The sequence below is a fragment of the Sceloporus occidentalis genome, unplaced genomic scaffold, assembly GCF_023333645.1.
Source record: "Sceloporus occidentalis isolate IW3139 unplaced genomic scaffold, rSceOcc1.0.p SCAF_31, whole genome shotgun sequence".
NCBI lineage: Eukaryota > Metazoa > Chordata > Lepidosauria > Squamata > Phrynosomatidae > Sceloporus > Sceloporus occidentalis.
The window spans coordinates 10,895,224-10,920,375 of NW_028317011.1; the positions used below are offsets into that span (position 1 = coordinate 10,895,224).

General features: G+C 37.4%; 1 protein-coding gene across 1 annotated transcript in view; it reads left to right on the top strand.

The window, feature by feature from the left end:
• The window catches only part of LOC149298832 (semaphorin-3A-like), a 114,563-nt gene that overhangs the window by 28,669 nt on the left and 60,742 nt on the right, over positions 1-25,152 (top strand). Inside the window, exons 2-3 of the mRNA XM_089487254.1 lie at positions 5,635-5,792; positions 9,296-9,358. Coding sequence (XP_089343380.1) covers positions 5,635-5,792; positions 9,296-9,358 — 221 coding nt within the window. The remainder of the gene's footprint in view (positions 1-5,634; positions 5,793-9,295; positions 9,359-25,152) is intronic.

Sequence of the window (25,152 nt, forward strand, 5' to 3'; positions counted from 1 at the left end):
AAAAATAAAAAAATATATATTTCTGCCAATGCCATCAATCAAACATCTTTGCTTTCATGACTGGTTTATTGAATTAATCATAAAGAAAATAAATTGAAACAGTTTTCATCCATTGTTTCCTATTTGTTATTATGCAGCCTACTGTAATATAGTAATAAGGGTCATTAAAACCTGTCTTATTTCCCCGTTAAATGCAGTGGGTGGGACACAATGCATAGGAAGAAGAAATGCATAGGGTTCAACCATCTCATTTAATTTAATTATTTGTACAATGTACCATGCCAAGTGTGTAATCTAGCACAAGAACATCAATAGGTTCATGTAATCCGTTGGTATACCATTAATACAATGCCCTTTGGGGCAAATACAGTAATGTTTGTGTATATGGGTATGTTTCTATATCTCTCTAGTAATGTGGCATCCTCATAGTGATTTAACATTCAGTTCAGTGCTTTGTTATAGAAATACTTGTAATAGTTAAATGAAAAATACTGATCTTTAAAACTTCAATGCAACAGAATATCTTGCTTAATTGATGAGCGGATTCATGTCAAATCAAAATCATATTTAAAATATAAACTTTCTTTATGTTATGTTGTAATGGTGAGCTGCATTTTAGAAATCTGATATACTTTTTTTTTGCTGCATGCTTGTCCACAACTCTATAAAGCAGTTATTGTAATGCTCAATCAGCATAAAAGAAAAAGAGAGTTTGTCTGGGGCCTGTACATGTTGAATACCACTGCTGTAAACTGTTTAGTCCAATATCAAATGGTTATTCTCAGGAGTACACATTTTTAATATGTCATTGTAAGGCAGCCATGTATTTTCCTGATAAAACGGAAAGAAGCATTTCTGAATCTTATTGAATAGAGAGTATACATATACACTAAGAATACTGTATAGCTGAAAAGTCATTGAACAATGGAATAATGCCTCTTAGCACAGGCCCATTATCTGCAATTACAGCCCAGACAGAGGTCCAGATAGCCTAATGGGCAGAATCGATACTGGTCTAAAGTGCAACATATGGTGCATACATCTCCCACTATGGTGCATAGTGGTAGAAAAAATTACCTTCTCCCACCCATGTTTCACCTACGTGGGCTATGTTCAATGTACATACATACAAGGGGCATCTGTTAATCATTGCTCGTTACCAAACCTGTTGGTAGGTCTATACTCATTGTGGGAAGAATGGTGTTTTGTCTCACCCACTTTCAGCTATGCCCTATCCTCTTGCCTAACATTTGGAGTGTAGAGGAGATTCATCAGTGCTTTTTTCGACTATGGGAGCTGAAAGGTACAGTAAAGCTGGCTCAGTGCAAACATTATTTCTAGCCAGAATCCCAGAATTGAACTTCCTGATCTTTATTGGATATTGCAACAGGACAAGAGGACCAGTGAATGTAGTTTTGCCAGCATCTGACCCTATTTCTTAAATAATTCCATACCTTCTAGGAAAACTGGACCTGAGTGCATTGTAACGGCATTGTTATTTTTATAGCAAAAAAGTATTTCATTTTGCTATTTAGCAATACACTCTATACATCCCCCGACTTGTATGACCTTTATGTAGTCATATAGTTCTCATATTATCACTTCCGAAACCCCACCGAGTTTCCTCTGTGCATGCTCTTTATCGCACTGTTACTATTGTAACATGAGGATATTTTCTTTTACATGTAAGTTAGTTTAATACTTCTGTTAAACATTTAGAGCCTCTTCTTAGTAAACTATTTTGTGATACGATCTTTTAAGTTAACCTTGTTTCATTACACAATACTTGAAAAATTGAAGATTGCAATCGGTAACATTCTTCTGTATTTTTCATGACACCTGTCATGATGGAACATTCAACACTGAAGCCATACATTGCTTGTGAAATGAACCCCATGTAATATCCGTTTAGATAGTGATAAGATGCACTGAAAAAATGGTTGCTTACCTCTGAATTGAATTAATATTTGAAACTATCCAACCAACTTTAGAAAGTCACATCTTACGTAATGCTCTTAGGAAAACAAAAACCTTGCTGTCTCTGTGTCAGGACCCTACCGGTCGTCGGCGGGGGCTCTCGCCCGGCGGCGACACCGCCGGGCGCCCGCGTCCTCGGCCATGTGTCCGTCGGGTCCCAACCCGTCGGCGACGGAGGTCCTCACCCGGCGGAGTCCCCGCCGGGCAGCTTCATCCTCGGCCGCACGGAACGGCATCTCCGTGCCGCGGGCCGCATCCCCGGTCTCTGTTGCGGCGGCAGCCGCACGCCAGGACTACGAGTATGGTGGGGGGGCGGGTCCTGCGGTCCCAGACCGCTGCTGGCAGCCAGGGGGGGCGTGTCCTGTGGTCCCAGACCTGACAGCCAGGGGAGGCGTGTCCTGCGGTCTAACCGCAGGGGGGAGGGATTAGGGACTAATGGACAGCCACAGAGAGAGGAGGGGTTAGAGGAGGAGCAACAATTAGGCGGGCTATTTAAACCTGCAACCCTGTACCTTCAGTACTTGGTTGTTCAAGTTCCCTACCGAATTCCTATACCCTGTTGCTGTTTTTGGATTATTACGGACTTTTGACCTCGGCTGGATTTCTGGACTTTGTTTTTGGATTACCCTTGTTGTACTGCGAACCTTCTGATTTGATTACACGGACTTTTGACCCTTGGCTATATTCTGGACTTTGTGTGTTGGATTACCCTTTACTTCACTCCCTTGCACCCGGTGTCTCTCTGCGCTGCGCTCCGATCCCAACTCAGCCTTGACACTCTGTCTATCATCGCTATTGACTTTATATTCCTTTTTTGTACTCATCACAACTACAGATGAATGAGAACTTCAAACAGTTTAATGTGAAATAAAATATATAACACAATAGTGCCAAACAAGCTCATTAAACACTGATATCCATCGGTACATGACAAGCATAGTGTGCATATGTGTTGGCTCACTCCCATGGGGATCACAAGGCAATCAAGAAATTGATGGCAGACAAAGACAATCTGGTTTAAGTGTTATGCGGTTTTCCATAAGGCTGCAACTAGTACTTATCATTCGTGTTGGGAATAAATTATTTTTCGTAATTGATTAGAACTTGTGCTTGTATCTTGTCAAGGTAAATTAAATGCACATGGCAAGGGGCAGGCATTTTTAACACAGGCAGGTATAGGCAAAATCTGCTCAATGTATCTCTAGGATCATTATATTCTACCATTCAAAGAATTCACACTGCTTGATTACAACATTTACTGTAATACATTTAGAATTAACGGCTGTAAAATTGAAATTCCGTATGACTGATTTCATAATATAAAGTTAGGCATTCATTGGTAATTGGGAAGTTAACTTATGTCGACATATTGAAGGAAGCACTTAGAAACATGTATTGTTCTATGGTATTCTCCATAAGAATGTTTAGAGCTTAATTAAATTTCTGTCAATGTAGTCCTGCTGATTAATAAAGAAGTGTCAGGAACAAATTCAAACGCGTGAAAATGGTTATTGTCATTAAGACGGCTAGGCTGGCATAAACATTGCCATCACTTTATTGTCATGGAAATACATTATTTCAGATTTAAAAATAAAGAATAAAAGCACTTTATCCAGCTGACGTTCATGTGTCATACTGAGAAAAAGCTATGATAACTGCACAATAGATCTCAAATAAAGGCATTTTGGAATACAGATGACCATTCTGACATAAATTTGGCTTTAAGTGAGTGTTTCATATAATTACAGTCACTCATAATGCCAAAAATAAAAGTATTATTAAGCTCTATTTTTATTGAATTATTTAACTGGAGATGTTCCCACCAAGTAACATTTGCTTTGTCTTTATAACTAGCTGGTGACTTATTGTTTGGCTATGATTTGGAGATAGCAAGCATTGAAATAAGTGGAAAAACAGCAGACACTCCCAATTTACTGTACATCCTAAGATCTTCTATAAATGTTGATAAGTAATATTTGTGTCTGAAGACCAATGGTACAAAAAACAATGTAGAGCTAAGTCAAACAATGTAAAAATAAACTAGGGCATTGAATGAAAACGTTTTTTTGTGTTTACTTCTTTTGTAACCATACATGCTGCTCTATTTTCTAGATTAGTTCAGCCAAGATCCAGTTAAGCTTTTGTCATATATATTTAAACATTACGACACCAATTACTTGGAAGGTATCTAGTCAGTTTTTTGTTGCTTCCGTATTATACATGCTAGGGATACCCATCATGATATAGAATAATTAATTAAACCCACAGTTCTCCTGCAAACTTACTGGCTACCTCTTGTTGGTTGATACATCCCTCTCTCATTGATTTTGGATATTTTTGAAAGCAATATCAAAGTAGACAAATTCTTCAACTGCTCTGAAAGATTTTGAGTCAATGTGTTTGTATTAACTGCAGTTCCACTTAATGCCACCGGGTTTGTAGAACCACAAATACTGTCAGTAGCATTTATACACTGACTGGATCCTTTTTGTGTTACTTTATGTACTCTCTGTATGGTTCCATCTATTGATTGTAGGGCAGGACTCAATCCTTCCATTGATCCTATTGACTCCCAAACGTTATTTGGAACACAATACTACTGGGCCGTTTGGGCAATTCGATTTAACATAATTGAGTATAATCCGCTCATCCTAGATTAAAGATGCTCAATTTGCTATGCATTTATAAACTGAGACTGTCTGCTATGTGAGCAAAGCATTTTCCTCCCTTATCAGCACATTCAGTGGGAAATATCTAATCTTTGGAATATTTGGGTCCCTTTGGAAACTGATTATATACAGTGACCTTTCTGGTTTTTCGAAACATAACCCAAATCAACCTTACTGGCAACTGTTCAACATATGTACACAAAGGCTACAAGAGCTTGTTTAGAAAGCCTTATTTAGTAAGAGGTGAAGGTCGCCAACACTTGTGGCAATCCTTTTTTGTCTGTGATATCTCAAAGTAACCAAATTGTAGGTTGTGTGTCAGCATTATAAAGGGTACTTGAGGGAACAGACTACAAGCCCAGATACTCTCTGAAACAGCATGATCTGAGCCTAATTTAATGCGCAATTAATCACCGTCACATATTTTTTTTTTGTTGTGCTCATCTGTTGTCTCCACAAATATTGGCACAAGATAGCTATCTATTTTATTTTTAGGAATGAGCCAAAGTGCTGATGCAAACACTTGATGTAGTTATTATCAAGAAAATGATTTAATACTTTTGACTAAAAACTTAACAAATATTTGACTAAATCCATCCTTGTAATAGCTATTTATACACAGCACATGAGAAAAAATTATATCCATAATATATGCACATTTCTGAGTTTTATCTTATTGAGGAACTTTGAAATTTTAACCTTACATTTAATTATTATTTGACATATAAACATAAAATACCCAAATTGCATTTTAGTGGATATACAGTGTATATATATATTTTATAGACATTGCTTCAATTACAGTATGAATATGTAGCTTAGTAATAAGAAAGATATAGCTAAGATAAAAAACAAATTATTATATAATGAAAGACCATGCCTATACTTTTTCTAATGCATATTTCAAATTAATATGTACTTTACAGGTTTGCTTGTTTTTGTCTCCTGTTTACAATTTTAACATTATTGACTTGCTTATCTTTTGCAGAAATGATGGATACCAACAATTTAATCACATTCAATGGATTGGCCAATAGTTCAAGCTACAATACATTTGTGTTAGATGAAGAACGAGGAAGACTATATGTTGGGGCTAAGGATCACATATTTTCATTTAACCTGGCTAACATCAAAGACTTTCAAAAGGTATTATTTTTATGAAATTGTGGGCTTCGAACAGATTTGTCTTAAAAGCTACTGTTTACGTAACCCTTTCTAAACACCGTGGAGCTTGCTTAGTCAAAGAAAAATAAGATTAAAAGTAATTGAATTAGGATATTTATATCTATATAATTTGTTTTCTACATTAGTAAAGATTATTGTAGAATGTAGTTGTTCAATCACATTGTACAGCACCAGTTAATACATTCGTTTTCATTAATCATTTCCTTTAATTTATTCAGTTAAGGGACCCATTTTGCTCCTTTTGTTTATGGTTTTTTTTCTTATTTAACTCCAGAGCCTTTAATTTAAGTGCGACATTACATGAAAATCTGTTTCTTTCTGTTGTATTCTTGGAAAACTTTTTTTCTGTGTAGGTGATACATTTCTTATCTCCCCTAACTCTCCAAGATGTATTTTTATCTGTACGTACTTTGCTAAGGTCAGAAGCAAGGATTGTGTTTTCCCATTCTCGACTCTTAGACATGTTCTGCATGGCCTTTTTTTCTCTTGACCTTTGTGCATCTACAAATGACCTATAGACCTAACCTAGCTAGGAATATCGCTAAGACCACTTAGTGACAAGTAAAGGGAGAGGTGTGATTCTTGTAAAGCGATTTTATGCATTATGGGATTCTAGATCAGTAGAAAATTCAAAAATAGTTTTCGAGCCAAAATGTAACAGTATTAAACATTTCCAATTTACCAACCAGCTGACTTCAGTGAAAGCATGAAACATAATAGTATTCTATTATACTTATTTACCAACACAAGGTATATATCATTTACTATATTACCCATATAACAAATTAAACACATGGACACATCACAAGACTCACTTCATGTGAACTTTGGCAGGTGTACACAAGTACTAGTAATGTAATGTAAAATATTCAAGAGTAGTATTCAATCATATACTGTTAAAGTTGGAATAGAAGGCCTTCAATTTTTCATTAGCCATTTGTTATGACATTCCATGAAAATGTAAAGTCATGATGTAGTCAAAACAATAATCTCCAACATATCAGGGCGCTTATGTTTTGCGTTGTAGTAATTTGTCTGAGGAGGCTGTGTCACATAGTGTCTGAAATCCATCTCTTGTTCTAACACTCTGAAGTGTGAGATGCCAAAATATAGGGCAGTGGTAACAGACAGGAACATGTGGAACGAACACAGAACAAGGCTTTCATGTTTCGCTTTCAAGAATTAAAAGGACACACAAGTACATCAGTAGTAATAATAATAATAACAGCATCACAGATAAATAGTGGTTTAAAAAAGATTCCATTGATCCAGTCCCTGACGTTTTGTTTTGTGGACCAAGTTCCAGATCACATGATAAAAGAAGATGAACTGTACTTTTTACGTGTCATAAGTAAGGGTTGCCACTGAATGCTTAATATCTGACATTTTGCACCAGGTTTGCTATTTATAAATATCATTGTGTCCTCAGTTTGCATTTAAATAACCTACTTTTTTTAAACTTTTAAATTTTATTGCTCTGCTTTTTATTGCTTGACCATGTCTTCACCTGAACAGAAGTCCAAGCTTAGTTACATCATGCATAACACAGTGAAAAATAACCCACCATGTAATATTCTTGCAGTGACTAGTAGTTATAATTATCCTACAATCAAGTAACCATATTAGTATTAATAATAGGATTAATAATGCAATGTCATTTAATCCAGCATGTAAATGAATTACAATAATGTCATGTAGTGCTCAATCCTGACAACTAATGTAGAAATTAGCTTTTTGTATTTCATAATTTCAGATACATGGCTGCGTGAATTCAAACAGTTTGTTATTCACGGGAATTATTAACAGAATGCTACAGAAAAAAATAAGAATATTTCCCCATACAACCTCATTTATAGATGAACAGAAGGAGTTTCTGACCTTATATTTAATGAGAGGTACTTATAATTAGTAAATGACCATTAATTATTATGTGAGCTACTATGAAATTATGTTGAGTGCTTAAATAAAATGTATTTAGGAAAAAGTGTCCTTATGTAGCTAAAGTTTTTTCATCATTTAAAAATCCAAAAGTTTATGTAATTTTGCATCTTTTTCTATGTTGACTAGATGGAAGGTATCAATTTCAATAAAATACTATTTTCTCTAGTATTGCTTTCTTATAATTTCTTTAAATAGTCATAGCTGTGTCATACATACAAACATATGCCTACACACTACATATCTGGGAATCAAATCATCCCTCTATCTCCTACCCGGGGGGGAATGGCTTCATGAAGCATGCACGGCCAAGTACTAGAGTTCCAGAGAGTTCCGAGGTGTGTGTGTGTATGTATATATGTATGTGTGTGTGGCAAAAAAAAGTATAATATCCAGATATATTAGAAAAAGCGATACGATCTTAAAGCCAACAAAACCTTGTGCAGTTAATTATTATCCCGGAGTTAGGGTAATTGTTCCTAGTAATAGCGCAGACTCTGCTCAGTGTCAGGTGTAAATAATCTTCCTGAAATGCCTGTCTGTAACTCACCCTTACTTCCATTACTGTTGCATTATCTGAGACTCCCAACTGAATCATGGTCTGGTATTAAATGAGGATCATGTTTTATTCTACAAATAATTCCTAAAAGCTTTTCAACAAGCATGAATAATTGACTGTGAGGATCATTTGATTTTCCACTGTGTGAGAAGTCTTACATTAACCTTGCTGAAGTACTAAGCTTAGGCAGTGTTAAAAGACTAGTGGTGCTAATCATAGTTCCACAATCTGCCTATACATAAATACCTATACAGTGGGCGCAATGCCTTGAGGCTTCATAGGTTTTTACACAATCACTGGATCAAGATTTACAAATCTGTCATAAATTTGCACAAAAAGGGATAATACTACTAATATTTTAATTATTATACATGAAACATTAAAATGTTTATTTTCTACACTATGCATAGAGTTATCTAGGAAGTTATCTTATATTCAAAGCAGAGGCAAGTAGCTGAAAGCAAGCTACCCAAGGTCAGGTCGGCTCAAGCATGTCCTGAGAAATTGAGAATAGTAACTTTGTGCTGTTTTTACTTTTGAAGTTATCTCACTTTTCTTCCAGTGATACACTTTTAAATACAATGTGCCTTATACATAAACTCTTGTAGAAGTATTTTCTAGCCAGTACTCCTTTGGAGTACTGTGTTCTTCCAGCTTGGTATTTCTTAAAATTGTATTTTCTTAAAATTGGTATTTCTTAAAATTATATTTTCAAAGTTTTAAAGGAAAATTTACTATCCCAAGGATTACATCTTAAAGTCATTAAATTGTACACTCCAGAAAGGGGCTTAAAATGTTCAGATTATTATTATTATTATTATTATTATTATTATTAGTATTATATTTTATATAGCGCAAACAATTTATGCAGCACAATACTAATTCATTTCTCCTGTATAGTTTTAAGTAAGTGTATAACATAAATGTGTGTCACAAACACAAAATAATGCAGTTTTCTTAATTTCAGATTGTATGGCCTGTGAGTAACACCCGCAGGGATGAATGCAAGTGGGCTGGTAAAGATATTGTGGTAAGTACACAATAAGTAAGTAAGTAACTGTTGTGCTTTTTTTTACCCAAATGTTAATATTTTATCAGCATTGTGCTATTAAAAGTTAGTCTTATTTTTTCATACAAATCAAATTAATTTAAGACTGTCTATTGATCAAACATATGTGTTGTGTTGCCCTATTAACATTTTAGAAATTTGAGCAAGTCGGGGGCTTGTTTTATAAAGTCTTTTGAACAAGTAAATGTATGTGGATGGAGAGGATATCCCTTGGTCATATTTTGCTTTCTTTTTGCAATTCTCAGATGTGTAATTATTATGATCTCCACCCAAATTATTTAGGAATTTTCTTACTTATAATTTGTACAGTGCAAGGTCCACCAAGAAGAAAAAATATACAGACTAAAGCATGGACCCTAAAGTCTTTGATCTCCAGAGCATGATCACAAAACAAACATCTGATTTTCCTGCCATAAACCACTAATATATATAAACAAAGAATGAGACATCTGATTTAATAACTTACTGCAGTAGTTAACCTTGAGACTATCCCAAACAAGTTCCTATCATTTAAATCGGTAATATATTATTGGACATATCTTGCAGCTACAATATTTCATGTCACCATGTAGATATGCTTACGTATTTTATTTATATTATCTTGGTCATATGAAAATAATTTACTGTTTTGATTTTTTATGGTTTCTGTAAGTTTACTTGGCACTTTTAAGAAAAGAAAAAAAAGCACACTTTTGTGATGATATGATTTTTTGGGATGATACTCAAGATGAATAGTTCATAGTTAACCCTATGTGTGTATATGTGTGCTCACCCTGGCTGTGTCATATGCTGTATGGATCAAGGCATCTCAGCCTAGAACTAGATTTCAGGAGCTTACTTAATAAAGTATTTACGTGGTAGTTGGAAGCCTGGAAAGAATTAGCGAAAATACTTTTAAATTCCACTCCCCTGATTTTTACATTTATATACAGTCAATGTTTATATTATTTGGACTATGCTATTCTTGGAAATGTTTCCATGCTTGAAGTTATGTAGAACCATGCTTCAGGTTTATGTTCCATATCAAAGAAGCACTTATCTGGCAGACATTGTAGGTTAGTAAATCTTGGTATCAAGTATCTGGAGTAATCGTCCCAACCGGTCTGGAACACACACTTCCTGTCCCTAACAACTGGAAGGTGCATCATTGCTATTGATATTACTCACTAAAATGACACAATTTGAGAAATTCAATGGCAGAGAGGGAAATAGTTAACATTCTAATCTTAAATATCAAATGCATATACAAAAAGTCAAATATAAGTGGTATCTGCACTACAGTGATCAGGTATCATTTGGGACAGCTACTAGTCTACCATTCTTCCTTCATTGAGAAGTGTAGTAATACAGTAAAACCTTTCACTACTACACACTTTCTGTGTGTTTTTATGGTTTTTACATAGATTCTCTATTTGGTAAATAAGATAGTCCTGGTTTGTGTGAAGTATAGGGAAGTTTGTGTGCCAAATGTGTTGTGGGGCAGCTATACTAAAAGGGCTTTTATCTTTAAATATATATAATATTATGTATGTATATTTTCCTGTATCCCATTGTACAGTGCTGCAGAATATGATGACACTATATATACAATAAATAATAATAATCATTGATGTGGTATTCATGCAAAGCACATGCAAACTCTCCAACTGTTAAATTTAGTATTTTAGCTGAAATTCCATAATGTTTTTGATTTTTTTCTAAGTAAGTCCACCATGATGCTAATAAATAAGAATCCTACTTTGGGTTTAGACTTCTTTATTAGCTGGGCACGCACATTAGCTTATTCACTAATAAAGAGTTACAGCTAGACGGCCAAGTAATATTTCTAGAAACAGAAACTGTCCATGGCTGGTCCTTCATAACGTATAGTTACTGCAGTGAAAGGAGATTTTTTATTTCACTAATAATCATCATGAATTTGTTGTTTAGTAAGTGAACCACATAGCCTGTAAGGCTTTATTTAGTTTCACAAAATAAGAAAAATATGATATTTATTTATATTCTGAATATTTAACTTTAGTAAAAAAAAATACTTGTTCAATATCTCTCAGCACTCAGTTAAGCACTTTATAACATAACATTTCTCAGCAAATAATCTCAATAGAACCTTTTTTATATCGCTAATTCATAAGTGCCTTGACTGACACCTCAGACAGGGCTAAATAGAGAAAGAGGTCAAAGGTACCTCTATAGATATAAATCTGCTTAAGGAGTAGAACCCCATAAAGCAAGCACCAATGCAGATTGATGATTTAATGATAGGTTTAAGCCCCCTGGAGCCAAATATTTAGCTTCACCTTAGGCTTTCTGTGTCCATTCAAAATTGTCTGGCTCCTGAGGCAATACTGTTTTACCCAAATTTACGAGTGGTTATTTTGTAATATGATTCCGCTTTTAAATCAACAAATGTAACAGAACCCCTGTTTTTCACAGTTTGTGATCACTGGAGTGCAAATGTATTTTAACTGGGAGCATATTCAAGTGTATATATAATCACCTGACCTACATAACTAAGTCAACCTATTGAAAAGAAATCTGCACTATGGTTTCAGATATTTTCATAGTGCAAAACCATGTCTGCTGTTTAGTCCTCTAAATCTTTTCTACCTATTGGTAAAAAGGTTATTTTGCTTCTGTACAAGAGCAGTCCTTAGTGATTCATACTGTATATTTCATAGTAACCTAACTTAATTTACAAAGAGAATAACTAGCCCCCAATAATTAAGAAAGCCATTACACTATTTTACATACCTCACTTTACGGACATCTGATATTTATATTTTAATTTCCATTGTAAATGGGACTCTTAATCTTCAGCGATCACCCCACTGAAGACACATATGGTGATGTGATTTTCTAACACCCTGTAAAATGTACTCCATGTCCTGCAACATTTTTGAAAATCACTGACAGTTAATCAAGATCTATCATAATTCCACCAAAGTGACACTTAAGGTCCTTTTAATCTATAGTTTGTGGCAAGTAACTACCAAAATGCTTTGGGGAAACCTATATATAAATCCTATATATTACATATTGCATTCTTTAATATCACCCAGTTATCCAAAAATACAAACCCATTCCAGAATATCCCAGAGCCAGAAATACTTCATAACATTCAAAATACTTTTGCTAGAATGCTGGGTGTATTCCAGATGACAGAATGTGTTTTCTTAGGTTTCTTTGCCAGCTTCCAGAATATTTTGCTGTTAGTTTTAAACAAGTTGAAAATATTACCCAAAATGTTTATAGATAATTGGATTTGTTTACTTTTTTCATGCTACGTATTTCATTTTATGACGTTAGGGAGCTCCTTGCCACAGTTCCAAGTTTATGACTTTATGAAACCACACAGGTCCAATGTGTTAAACGAGCAATTAGTGGATTTTAGTGGGCAGATTCTCATAAAACCATAGTGCAAAGCAATAAGCTATACATAGTGAAGGACAGACATTATAAAAAAAAAAAAACCTCTTCACAACAATTAGTGTAATAAAATGTAATTTATGACTGCAACAGAAACGTTATCTAAAAGCTTGGTTGGATAATAAGAACTAGGACTCACTTTTTACCACTATCTATAATTTGTTATGCATCAAAGAGATGGTGTCTGTGGATTACATTCTTCATACTGGGCCAATTACATAAAGTTCTGCAATGTAAACCCAACTAAAAGGTTTCAGAAAAGAAACAATTACAATTTTACAAACAAATGTTCCTGCCTATCATCTCATCCTAACAATGTCGCTAATATCACAGTCCCTTTATCATATCATCACATAATTACTTTATACCATAGATTTACTGTATAATACCACGTTCTTCCTGTATAAAATATGCTTTAAGGTTAGACAACCATGTCTTGTATAGCTTTAAAGCTCACCAAAACCACATATATAATGCCTTGTTTATATATCAGTATATATGGTGCAAATACCAACCATATAAAACCCTTCTGTATCTTTTTAAGAAGATAATGACCCATGAAGTTTCAGTAAATAAGGCCATTTTCACCATATATGAAATATGTAATTGTGTCAATTGGTGGCACTCTAAAAACACAGTCGTTCATTTTCACAATTCCATCACAAAAATAATATAAATTACTTTACACAGTGGGGGGATATGGAATAGGTTAAAGTTTAAACGGGATTATACAGAGTTAAAAAATAACATGATTTCTAGGGGTAGTGAGGTTTTATATTTAACTGCTGTTGCACTAAAGAAATCTGATATAGCATGACATGCTGTGTAATGTGTAGGCTTGTTTTGTCAAGTTTCAGACAGATCAACTTTTATTTAAACAAAAAAAAAGTTGGCAGAAAGTGATTTATACAAGGAGTTCGAATGCAAAAAAAACAGAATGTTGCAGAATCTTGTAATACCTTTTTTATTGGACTAACAGTATTTAAAATAATAGACGAGCTTTCGGGAGTCCTCCCTTTATCAAGTCAAAAGCAAAATGCTTTTGACTTGATAAAGGGAGGACTCCCGAAAGCTCGTCTATTATTTTAAATACTGTTAGTCCAATAAAAAAGGTATTACAAGATTCTGCAACATTCTGTTTTTTTGCATTCTTATACACTGGACTAATACGGCTACCCCAAACTACAGTACAAGGAGTTGAAAGACAAAAAGATTCTCAGATATAAGGGATTTTACCATTTGGTCCATGTGTGTGTTCAGCCATCAGCATATGCCGACATGCCCTGGCGAGGCAACATCTGTTGATATACACCTTTAATTATTAGATAGTCAAATACAATTGGTGTGCTGCATATTCTGCATCCTTCCGATGTGTCTTCATTAAAATCTTAAATTGAGGTTGAGGTTCTAAAGCCCTTGCCATTGGAAGGACCCATACAAGATGCAAAAATCCCTCAGTTCTATTCAATTTGAAGTTTTAGGAAAATCAGCAATCGTTTCTCAACATCAAGTTCCATGGGAAAAGCATCAACCTCAACACACAGAGTCTTTCAGGCAATATTGCCTGTGATCTCTTTGAACGGTATTATATTTATTACATAGGACTGACCATAAAGCTATCCACCAATCTTTTATTTGTCTACTCCTGTTTAGTTGTTAAATGTGTATATATATGTATATATATGTGTGTAACTAGTAGTTCTTGTTGGCTAAAACACACATTTATATATATATATATATATATATATATATATATATATATATATATATATATATATATATATATATATATACGCAGCAAAGGTTGCCAGGACCCAACAGGAGGATGTAAATGATTACCTTTGTCTCTTTAATATCACACTCCCTTATTTTTCTAAATATATTCTTCACATTGTTATACATATTAAAAATATTTTACGAAATGTTCTTTGAATTTGACCAAACTAATAGTTTAGGCTACTTGCCAGGTAGTTGAATTTTAAATACTTGGCATTCCATGGGATAGAATTACTTTAGCAATCATAACAGCGTTCTTTAAGCATAGACCAAATTAAGTAATCCCTGAGAGAAAGAGGTTGGTGACCACCCTTAAGAATCTGATCTTAGAATAGACAAAGCAAAACTGTAAAAAAACATGTGGCTTTTGTATGCATTTGTGTAGATCTGAAAGTTATCTATTCTTCCCTGTTTTGGTGCACGTCGTGGGTGTAAGATGAAAAACAAAAAAGGACAAATATTAAAACGCATAACTATACTGCTGTCAGCAGATCTAAAAATAAGTGCTTTTCCCTGTTAAAGGTCTTGATTTTAAATATGAAAGCACTTTAATGGCAAAGATTTTTTGTGTTATCAGCTTTTAGAATTCCTCAACACCTTTACTATCAAAATGCTTTAAATCTCAGCAATTGTTTGAGTGATGCTTCATTTCTTATCACTCCTTTTACACCATTATGTTTCTGATGCAAGGCCATTAAGCTACATTCCTCCTTTTTATCATATCCCCAGCTAACCTAAGGTTTGAAATCCACTGCCGACTGAAGTTGTAGAATACAGTGGGTTGCACACTTTCTATCGCCATTTATCAGTCTTATCATACATTAAAACACATTTTTATCCATTGCTTATTTCAACGATCCTCGGTGTACACAAGATATATCAACAAGTTCTCCTTTGATGATACTAGGATAACACCTACATTATAAAACCAGCCAATGCACATTACATTTGAATATTTCTTTCCACTTTTATGTTATTGTACACTTATTGTATATGGATAATTGCACATATGTGAGATTTTGTGGAAATTACATGGATAAACTTTTTACCCGCTTTGTAAAATTGTATTGCCATAATACAATAAAACCATAATAACCATGAATTTTTAGTTCAATGTATTCCTTTACAATCTATCCAAATACTTGGACACTGGAGAGGCAACATTTTTTCTTTATTATAAACACCTTTTGGTACACATTCAATAATATGATGGATTTGCAAATGAACCAAGACATTCATTTCCTGACCTAACAAGCCTTAGAAAGTACATGCTCACATGGCATTGGATAAATATATTCAAATTTATTCCATGTTTAGCAGAATGGCCACATCCTTTAAGATAATTTCAAACGACAAAGGATATCGCTATACTGGATGTGTGCTACTGGTAAGGCTTATGAAACAAGCTTTTGTGGTGTGTCCATTCACGATGGGAACCCAGAATGTCAGGGGTTTTCATCAGCTAACATTCTGTTCACAATAAACAAGGCACTATGGGCCGAGGTATTTATACCTTACTCTTTATTCACTCTGCAGTTAGCGACAGATCCTGTTAACTAATGCCTGTACATCCCTGTCAGTGGATTGACATATTGTTCTATGTCTAAACATTTAGCACAGTTAAATTAACATAACACATCAAATACTGTAGCAGTTGTTGATATACTAGCAGTTATTCACTGCAGTCGAAAAACTAGAATAAGAAACAATCTACCAGTTGTGCAACTGAACCAAACATAATTGTCTATAAAATAATAAGTCTGCTGAGTAATTATGACCAAGGGCCGACTGGCGATGACGAGGAGTCTTGGCACTTTAAGAGCAATGGCTGCCTGATGACATATCATGCTTTTTGGCTTATTCAGCCAGCTGGAGCAGCAGGTTGGGCGAGTATAGAAAGCTGTTGGCCAGCAGCCCAGCAGGCATTTGCAAGATGGCCAGTCCAGACCTGGTTATGACCCAAGAAACTTTTCACACAGTTGCTTCATTGGCCGTGCAAAAAGTGCACTATATTCGATAAATAAATATTTATATGAAATTAATCTTACTTTACTATGGAAATAAGAAGGAAAAACTTGGAGGACCTGTTGCGAATGATGTAAATAAAAATGGCATTAAATTATAGTTACTTTTTACCAAATACTTTTGCAGCAGAAAAGGATGAAGAACTTTGTGAAAAATCTACATCTGCTGCTAATTTATTACATGGATTCTTAGCTGACAGTGGAAAGGACCATATTATCACTAAACTGAAACATATATTATCGAAAATACTAAATTACACATTCCAAACCATTTACATCTGAAGCAAAATGTTGCCATTTGGATAAACAATTTAATGTATGTTTCTTGGCCAGTGTTTTGATGATAAATTGCACATTAAACAAGTTTTGCTTCAGTAGTTTTTAATATGCATGTCAAGATATACAGGCAAGCATTAAGGATGTGAAGTATTTCATAGTTTATTCACAAAAAATGTGCATCATAATTTAAGACCTACAATTATCTCAGTGGTTTCCAATTAATTAGCCTTTCCCCGATGAAATAAACTGAAATTTGCATGCTATCAAATTAATCTGCAAGATGTCTAATCTCATTTTAGTTGATCTATTGAAACCAACACACTGCAATGCAGTAGAATGTATACCACACTTTTTTACATCATAATTCTAAAGGTACTTAAATGCATGCAATCTGTTGTTTTTTGTAATGAAGACATAACATAAAACTCCCTCATCAATCCTATTATTATGTCATGCTTTATGTACCGAAGTTACAAATGCTCATTAACATCTGGTTTTGTCAAGTTTTCAAGAACATTTATCTGATCTACTAATGTGAATTTACTCTCCACCCTTTTCCTTCAAGAGTCAATTCTCAGGGGGGCGTGGTTTGGATGGCGGCTGAGTAAGACGTGTGGTGCAGGAGCTCCTCCAATTCCTCAGCTATTATCAACCGATTTCAGCAGTTACCGGGACCTAACTTACCGATTTTCTTCTTCTTACCGTGTCCATCATGTCGGCGAACAAGATCAAGCCGTCGCCGGGCTCTGTCCCGGCTTTTTTCGAGCCTAAAACCAGACGACGGGCCTCTTCCCGCGCTTTGCCCACCATTCGCGACGACGCGGAGGATTCGGATGCTTCGCAAGGCCCTGATGCTGGCCTTTTACCACACTCACCTTCTTCTCCTCCGAGTGATCCGAGCGAGGGGGTTTTGACCGTCGCCGCCATGAAAGGGCTCCTGGATGAGATGCGGCGTAATTTCAAGTCAGACATGACGGACGCCTTGACCAAACTCCATGTGGACCTCCAGGAACTTGGAACGCGTACGTCCCACTTAGAGGACAAAATGGAAGAATTTTCCTCGGCTCATAACACGGTGGCTGACGCATGTACCTCCCTGCGAGATGAGATTGATACGCTTAAACATAAACTGGGCGACCTCGAGGACCGCTCCAGACGCAATAATCTTCGCATTAGAGGCATCGCCGAGGATGTCGCCCCGGACAAACTACGCGATTATACTACTACCTTGATCCGCACAATCCTAAACCTACCGCCTTCTGAAGAGGTTCGGATTGATAGAATACACAGGCTTCCTCGCCCGAAAACGGTGAAGGGGTCTCCACCTAGAGATGTGATTCTACGCATTCATTTTTATGATCTAAAGGAACAACTCATGTTGAAGGTACGTCACAAGCAAGATATACCGGCCCTCTACTCACACCTTCAATTCTATCAAGATTTATCCCAACATACACTTCACCAAAGGCGATCCTTCTCCTCCATCACCTCCACTCTCCGTGCGCACAAGATTCCCTACCGCTGGGGCTTTCCCACACGCATCAACCTCTCTAGGGACGGGGTTGCTGTTTCTATCGCCTCACCGCTGGAAGGCCTACAGCTACTTTCGGATTGGGGACTATCCATCTCGGTACAGGATTCCTCGTTCCCGCGCACCACCAAGACCCGCTTACCTGTTCCTGCGTCTCTTCCGAAACATCTTCAACTTGAATGGGAACCTGCCCCCACTAAGGCGCCAGCTTTGCCCACCTGATCCTGACCACGCCGGTATCCTTTGTCTGGTAACTGCCCAGCTGATTGCTTCACATAACATTTCTACACGGTTGACTACCTTTTTTTTTTTTTTCTCTATAACACGATGTCTATTGACACTTTTGATTTTCTTTTTACATGATTTGTTCATTTACGTCTATAATGCAATGGAGTTGGAGGTCTCCTTCCTTATTTGAAGGCCTATCCTTCCCCTTTCGGTAGGTACCACGTTACGGTACACCAGGATGGGGTTCCTCCCCCCTCAAGGCGCCCACTCGCGTGCCGGGCTGCCTATTACTTTTTGGTTATACGGCATTTTTTCTTTGTTTCTACGTTCTATTTTTGGTTCCGATGATTTCTGTCCAACTGGCGCTAATTTTTTACCTTGCACTAATTCTGCGACACGTGTGTATAATCTGTGGGTCATGTTCTGGCGCATCTTGTTTACTGTTGTGCATTTTCTGATGTACGTGGGGTACTTAACACCGTATATCTTGTTATGGGCCTTGGACGCGGCTCTTCTATGTTGTGCTACCTTCTCTGGGGGTTCCCACCGTTCTCCATCAATTACTGGGCCACCTTCTCTAAAGATCAGTTTTTTCTACGCACCTAAGTATTTTCGATATAATGTCTTCTCTTAAGTTACTCTCTATTAATGCCAATGGCCTCAACACCCCCCATAAGAGGAGGATGTTTCTTTCCGACGCAAAACAGGCCCGTGCCCAAATTCTGTGTGTACAAGAGACCCATCTGAAACGTTCACAACCTTCTCGCATCTACTCTAAAGATTTTCCATGGCAATATCACTCCATGGCCTCATCTTGCAAGGCCGGGGTCTCTATTCTTGTTTCCCGACAGGTATCTTTTCAATTTTTGGACCAACTGGTGGACCCCCAGGGACGGTTTTTATGTCTCAATTGCATCATCAACACTGTCACTTACACACTAGTTGCTTTTTATACACCTAACACATCTCAATTACTTTTTTTTCAGAAGCTGCTTCGTAAAGCTACTTCTTTTAAGAAGGGTTCTCTTATTTTATGCGGCGATCTAAATGCTTTGTTGGACCCCTTGCTAGATACCTCGGCTCCCCCGTCGGGCGCTTATGGTAAACGTATGCGCTCTCTGGCCTCGACTCTCACATCCACCCTACATTCGTATCAGTTATACGATGTTTGGCGTTTGCTTCACCCTTCAGAGAGGGATTACTCCTTCTTCTCCGCATTACACAAATCATACACGAGGATAGATGTTATTTTGGTTGATAAGTTCCTTTTGCAATCGATTCGGGACTGCTCTTTAGGCGTTATTAGTTGGTCGGATCATGCCCCTTTATGTTTATCTTTTGGTAGCCCTCACCCTTTCAAGGGAAAGGGTTCCTGGCGACTCAATAACTCTCTGCTTTCTGACCCTGCTGTTGTCGAGCAAATCCATTCGCAGCTGGACTTGTATTTCCAGGAAAACCACGATTCGGTTACGACTATCGAGTCATTGTGGAATGCGCACAAAGCTGTTATCAGGGGCAAGTTTATATCTATAGCGTCGCATCTTAAGCGGGAGCGCGAGAGGGAGGGTGATAAACATTCTCTCCTTATTCAGCTATATGAATTAGAACGACTCAATAAACAAGCCTCTTCTCCTCAACTGATCTCTGATATCCAACGGGTCAGATCTAAATTGGCGGCAATTCAGGCCCATTTAACAGCTAAAATGCTTCTTTCCCTTCGCCAGCGTTTTTATTCTAAGGGCAATAAAGCTGATACGATGCTCGCAAATAAGCTCCGTCGAGTGGCAGCCTTGTCTCGTCCCCAGTTTATTTACTCGGCCTCGGGCTCTACTCTAAAAAATCCTTCCCAAATAGCCGAGGAATTTGCCTCTTACTATGCCTCCCTTTACAATCTTTCTGACGACATTCACACTCCCCAACCCACTCCTGCGGTCATTAACCGATATTTAGACTCATTGACTCTTCCTACACTTAATGCAGACATGGTCCGCTCTTTGGAATCCCCGTTGGAGATTGAGGAAATTAAGTCTGTGCTCTCCCAACTTAAGACTAAGTCCGCCCCTGGCCCGGATGGTTTTTCTAGCCACTACTATAAGACATTTTTTTCGATTCTAGGCCCACATATTTTGACACTTTTTCGCTCCTTTATGTCTACTGGTACCATTCCGACAGAAAACTTACACGCCCACATCATTACCTTACCTAAACCGGGTAAATCCCCTGACAAATGTGCAAATTTTCGCCCGATCTCTCTCCTTAATACGGATGTCAAGCTTTATGCCAAAATCATTGCTAACCGACTTTCTCTACTACTACCTTCTCTCCTTCACAACGATCAGGTAGGCTTTGTTCGACACCGTCAGGCAGTGGACAATACCCGTAAGTTTCTGACTTTGTCTTGGGATGCTGTGAGAACCTCCACCCCTGGCCTTTTCATTTCTTTCGACGCGGAAAAGGCTTTCGACCGCTTACATTGGGTTTTTCTTTCCTCAGTTCTTCACAAGTATGCCTTTCCTCCTTCTGTGGTTCGAACCATTATGGCTTTGTACTCTACCCCTTCGGCCTCGGTTAACTTCTCTGGTTTTCTTTCTACTCCTTTCTCCATTTCCAATGGGACGAGGCAGGGCTGCCCCCTTTCCCCACTGTTGTATGTCCTTGCCTTGGAGCCTTTGGCCCATAGGATCCGATCTGATCCCCTTATTACTGGTTTTTCGGGTCAGAGTGGTGACTCTTCTGTTCTCGGTTTGTTTGCGGATGATATTCTCGCGGCCATTACGAATCCTTCCTCCTCGTTACCGGCGCTACTAGGGCACTTTGACCACTACGCCCAAGTTTCCTACCATAAGCTCAATATTAGCAAGACACAGGCTATGCCTTTAAATTTGCCTCTCTCCCTTTTTCATTCCCTCCGATCTTCTTATGAGTTTGATTGGCGGAGAGACTATATCTCTTACCTAGGTATTAAGATCCCTAAAAATTTGGCTAAACTTAACACGTATAACGTATTTCACATTTGGAAAATCATCCAAAGTGACCTTCGGACCTGGCGTTCGTTTGATCTCTCATGGTTAGGTAGAATAGCTTCGGTTAAAATGATGGTCCTTCCCAGATTGTTATATGTCTTCAGGGCAGTCCCGATCGTCATACCGCATAGTTTTTTTACACAAATACGACGCACACTGCACGACTTTATTAATACAGGGGGGAGATCGAGGATCTCGAGACAAGCTTTTTTCACACCACGCTTCAAAGGTGGTTTGGGGGCGCCTGACATTGAGGTGTATTATAGGGCCGCTATACTTTCCCAGGCGATTGTTTTTCATTCAAGGGAGGATCTTCCCAGTTGGGTGCCTCTAGAAAATTCTATATTAGCCCCATTCTCTGTGAGTCAATTACTCTGGCTGCCCCCTCGCCTTCGTCCCAAACTTCCTTCCCTACCTCCAACCACAGAGTGCACGTTCCATGTCTGGTCTAAATTGTCACGGTTCCTACCCGTTCTCTCCTCCATCACAAGGGCCACCCCGCTGACTTCGCTTATGTGCCTCATCCCGGACTTGGATGTCCATTCCTGGACTTCTTCCCATCCCCTGTGTGTTGGTGATCTGTTCCACAAACACGTCATGTGTACGTTCACTGACATACAAACACGCTTTTCGTTCCCGTCACGCGATTTTTATAAATACCTTCAGATCAGACACCTATTAACCTCCCACTCAACCTTTCCCCCGGTTGATATTGTGTCCTCTCATCCTGTAGTTCGTTTATGTTGCAGGTCCTCTCCTACGAGAGGTATGCTCTCTATTTGTTACTCTGCGCTCTTATCCCGCTTGTGGGAACACAAGCTTCCACATATGTTCGCCTGGGAGAAGGAACTTGGCTCCACTTTTCCACTGGAGAGATGGTTGGCTGCTGAAGAGGCTATGAGGGGGGTCACACACTGTACTAACCACCTCGAATTGCAGAAGAAGATCACATGTAGATGGTATCTCACTCCGCTTCGCCTTTCCCACTTATTCCCCTCCAGCTCCTCTACATGTTGGAAAGGTTGTCAAGGTATCGGTTCCATGCTCCATGTTTGGTGGTTATGTCCTCCTATACAGGTCACCTGGCGTAAGTTATTCACATTCATTTCCTCCTCTCTGGGGGTGTACCTGCCTCTCGAACCAGAAATAGCCCTTTTACATATGTTCCCAGAGTATGTGGTGTCTTGGACGCGCAAACTTATTATTCATGTTTTTCTGGCCATGAAATCCCTCATCGCCCGATATTGGAAATCACCCACTACACCTCGCATGTCAGACATTCACGCCATATTGAATAAAGTACATATTTTTGAAAAATTTTCTTTTATTAATGAGCTGCAACTTCCCTTATATGACAAAATATGGTCCCCATGGGTTCAACATAGATCGGAGCTGTGCTGGCGCTCCTAGTTCCTACTATTCGGGGCTCTGGTATGGAAAGCCTTGTCCAGCCTACGTTATCATGTACTGTTTACTTTCTTGTTTTTAAGGTTGTACTTGCTTCGTGCTCTAGTGGCATACTTATCTTTGCCGCTTGCGTCCCTGGGAGTCTGGGTCCTTCGTGTCGTCTTCTCGAGAACGTCGTTTCCGCATCTCACTAAACCACAGAACCTTATCATTGGACCAATTTTTCTTTTCTTTTGTTCTTGCCCTATGTGTACCTTGTTCTGTACATGTATATATTGTTTTCCATACGTATGGATCCGCGACGACTCCTTGTTACACGGCATGAAAACGCTTTCTTTTAGGTGTCTGTACATCCTGCTGGATTATGTCACACTGTAACATTTAGTATATGATGTATGCGCTATGTGTTATTCATGCTGATTCTATTTTTTCTTTTGTTTTGTACCGTGCTTTCATACGTCTTGTTATGACAAATACTAAATAATAAAAAAAAATTTTAAGTTTAAAAAAAAAAGAGTCAATTCTCAGGAGCCAGAGATTGTCATGTCATGCTACAAAAGAGCATCATGGTCAATTCATATCGAACTATTACAAAGATTGCATATTTTACTTAATCATCTAGTTTAATGTAACAAGCATTATGTACAGAATCTGTAATGTATATGGTATTCTACGGTATGTCAAAAAAATATATTGTAATGTGTAATATACACATAGTGCTACAAAAAAGAGACAATCATTAGCCTCTGTAGACCTTAGCTAACTTATCTGCCTGCTCTTAAGAGTCTACAAAGCAGGACGGTCCTTTTTAATAACAATAATAAAAAATGTATATGTAAAGTTCTAGAATATGCTGTTGTCCAGTAATATAGCCCAAACACACAAATAGCTTCAAAAGGTTCACTTTCCCTAGAGCATAATGGATGGCTCTGTGCACAAGAGATTGTAGTCCATATCTAAACAAAATAAGACAAAACTGAACCAACAAAACAATGAACAGCCATTTAAATTGGATGAGACTGAGCTGAATTATTGTTGTATTAAGAGTGCCATTTTAGTATTTACTTTGAGGATAACACACGCTTTATCATATGCAGCAAGTGCACTATGATTGGACCTTGGCTTTAAGCGGAAGCCGACCATTCCCACTGTGACATGCCCTTTATATGTAGACAGATGATGGCCATAACTGTCATGTTCAGTTCATAGTATGGTTATAAGTATAACTCAGAGTCAATATTGTGTCAAAAAAGTGATAGTTTATCACAAAATGTTTATTCTAAAAAATGTTTTCCGTTATTGGCTGATGCAATTAACCACAGATTTGATTAGATATATTTTTTTCTTTTGATTCTCGCCAAGGAGGAAGTAAATATAGAGTTCCTTTTGTGAAAATAATGCCTGGATCTATCTAAACATTCCTACATTTTGTTTGAATTTCTCTGTGTGTGGCAGATGTTTGACAGATGGATAGACTTTATTTTTGTTACTGTCCGTGCAGAGTCTGCGTGAAATAGCTGAACCATTGTTCTCTGGGTGTACAGTCTGTTTTATAGTTGATTTTTTTTTAAAGTATGACCTTAAGCATCTCCCAGGCATTTGTTTATTACAAGTCTGGTGTGAAAAAAAGCATTGAATCAATCTGACCAGTAGACAAAGAGCACTTAGTATGATGCTTACACTACTTCTAATGTGATATAACCTTATAATTTGGCATATCCTCTATGAACATGATTTTAATGTATGAACTTGCAATGTTTCTAGGAGAATGAGCACCCCCAATATTTGATTGCCCTGCCACACCAGCCAGCTTGGCAAACTTCTGTGTAGATCTTATGGGCAGAACACCTCTGAGTGCATGTGATCCCAACCACAAGAAAAACAGAAAAACGCACTATGAGTGTTCAGACACCTTGCATTATTGACAATTTTTCATTCAAAGTCAGCTCAGAAAGCAAGAAAGAGAATTGGACATGACTGTCCTGTTTAGTCCTGCAAAAGTTATGTATATATATATATATACATATATATATATATATAGCAAAATATATTCCAGTCATT